We start from the raw sequence: 2,389 nt of genomic DNA on the forward strand, positions 1-2,389 counted from the left end.
GCAAGCCGTGTGCAGGGCTCTTCCCTGGCTAGATGAGGGAGGCTCGGGTGTACAGGCCCTGCGGATGGGGGCCACCCATTCGGCCCACCCAAGGGCTCCTGCCCGCTGCCAGGGACACAGGGCGCCCATTCGCCTACGGTGTTATGAGGGCCGGGGCTGTGCCCCAGAGCTAAATCAGGAGGCTGACGATGACTCCTGGCTTCACCTTCCAGACGTGGAGGCTAAATTTAGCTGGAGTTGGGATGTGTGTTTGTGTCCAGAGGCCTGATGGAGGAGGGAGCCAGGCCCCTCCATGAGATGCCCTGGCTCCCGGCTCCCTGGGGAGGGGTGGCAGGTTAAGTCTGACTGTACATCCTGAAGCCATCTGTGCCTCCTGTGCTTTGCTCCAGCTCCTTTACTCTGAGGTTCCACCTGGCAGGATGCTGTGTTGGCACCTTCAGCGGTACCCCCCACACGCACACCACGGCCACACACAGCTCCAGGACGCACACCCATAGGCCCACTTCCTCTGAGCTGCAGCTTCCCCTCCACTGTTCCAGGAAGTCACCTCCCTTCCCCTCTGAAACACCCCCCCACTCCTCCCGTCCTGTCCTCCACTGCTAGCCACCCACCAAGCTCTTTCCCAGCTTCTGCACCCTGGGGGGCCCCAGGACCCTGCGGCTCCTCTCTTTGGGGCTGGGCCATGGAGGCAGGTGAGAACTCAAAGTTACTGAAGGCCTGTTGTGGGCCTGTTTCCGTCCCTGGGCTCCGTGGAGGAGGGCATGGGCGTAGTGGGGACTGTCACCCACAGCCGTTTTTGTCCTTGCTGGGGACACCTAAGGATCTTGGAGGTGGGGAGCACTGATTTTGTCGTCGGGTCAGTGGAATGAGGTGAGGGAAAAGGACACGAGTCTGGTGAGAAGCCGCTGAAGCTCGGGTTTCGTGGCTTTCCTGGACACTTGTGGCGTTCTCACAGGCCTGGAGTTGGGCTCCTTGAACCTTTAGCCAGCTCACGCAGTTCTTAGGGTGTCGTCCCTAGAGCAGGGACGTCAGCACCCCTGAAACAGATTGTGAGCGTGGTGTTATGTCATGGCCAGGATGTGTGATGACATTGCAGGGCACTACGGAAAAGATTGATCTGTTATAACTGGAGGGGGGGCGGAGGGCGGGGTACAGGAACAGTGGGATGTCAGAGCCAGGGTTGGCTGTGTGCAGGGGGATGGAGTTGGGGTTCTCTGGGGAGAGGGCTGGGACCACTGAGGGAGGGCCCTGGTCTCTTTAAGGAGCTGTGGTGGGCTGTGAGGGCCTGGTGATGTCACAGGCGGGAGAGTTCAGGATTGGCTGACTGCGGATCCTGCCTTTCCTTGAAAGGACTGGGAAGGGGAGGGGAGCGAGAGGGGCACCCTGGTTGCCATGGCAACACCAGCCTGCCTTGCTTCATCTCTCCCCTACTTGCCCATTCCAGATGCAGTGAATGAGGGGGGGGCCATGGCGGAGGAGCGGCCCCCCCGGCTGGTGGATTACTTCGTGATAGCTGGGCTTGCAGCGGACGGAGCGCCCGTCCCTGAGGAAACGTGGGTTCCCGAACCCAGTGGGCCCCTGCGCCCTCCCCGGCCAGCGGAGCCCATCATTGATGTGGCAGTCATCGCCAGGGCGCTGGGCGAGGAGGTGCCACAGGGGTACACATGCATCCAGGCGTCCACGGGGGGCCACCCCTTGGAACTCAGTGCCGGGCTCCTGGGTGGAACTCAGCCCGTCATCTGCTACCGCAGGGGCCGTGACAAGCCCCCCCTCGTGGAGCTAGGGTGTGTGCCCCTACCCGTGCCGACACCAGGGGGAGGCGGGGGCATGGGCTGACGGACGGACCGTAGGGATGGGAAGACAGCGGGCTGACGACGGGGCTGGGAGGAGGGACCGAAGCTGTTTGTCCTTAGTCCTCACACCGATTTGGGTTCGTGTACTCACGTTGCTACTTGGTAGCTGTGTGACGTCGGGCAGGTGTTGAGCCCTCTCTGGGCCTCTTTCCTCATCTGTAAAGTGGGGAAAGTCATACCTCCTCATGGGGTGCTTGAGAAGACGAAATGAGCTCATCCACGGAAGGGCCTTCACACAGAGTCAGTAAATGGTAGCTTTTTTCTTGGCATTGATGAACGAGTATGAGAGCCACAGACGGCTTAAAGGATTGTTGCTGAGCCGGGCACAAGAGGGCGTGGGATTCGGAGGGCAGACTTCACAGAGACGTGGTTCCCGGGGTCGGGGTTTGACGAGGCTGAGGGTGCACAGCAGGTGGCAGGACAGGGGACTTTCCCCTACGCCCCACACTCCATGTCTCTGTCTCTCTGCTCTCTGTGCCAAGGGTGCTGTACGAGGGGAAGGAGCGTCCCAAGCCTGGCTTCCAGGTGCTAGACAC

The 2,389-nt window shown here is 61.2% G+C and overlaps 1 protein-coding gene across 1 annotated transcript in view; it reads left to right on the top strand.

Annotated features, from left to right (window-relative positions):
* The first annotated feature begins 6 nt into the window (after positions 1–6).
* Positions 7–2,389, top strand: part of DENND4B (DENN domain containing 4B) — a 13,460-nt gene continuing 11,077 nt past the window's right edge. Inside the window, exons 1-2 of the mRNA XM_023534316.1 lie at positions 7–1,784; positions 2,336–2,389. Coding sequence (XP_023390084.1) covers positions 1,393–1,784; positions 2,336–2,389 — 446 coding nt within the window. The 5' untranslated portion in view covers positions 7–1,392. The remainder of the gene's footprint in view (positions 1,785–2,335) is intronic.

The sequence above is a fragment of the Pteropus vampyrus genome, unplaced genomic scaffold (assembly GCF_000151845.1).
Source record: "Pteropus vampyrus isolate Shadow unplaced genomic scaffold, Pvam_2.0 Scaffold124, whole genome shotgun sequence".
NCBI lineage: Eukaryota > Metazoa > Chordata > Mammalia > Chiroptera > Pteropodidae > Pteropus > Pteropus vampyrus.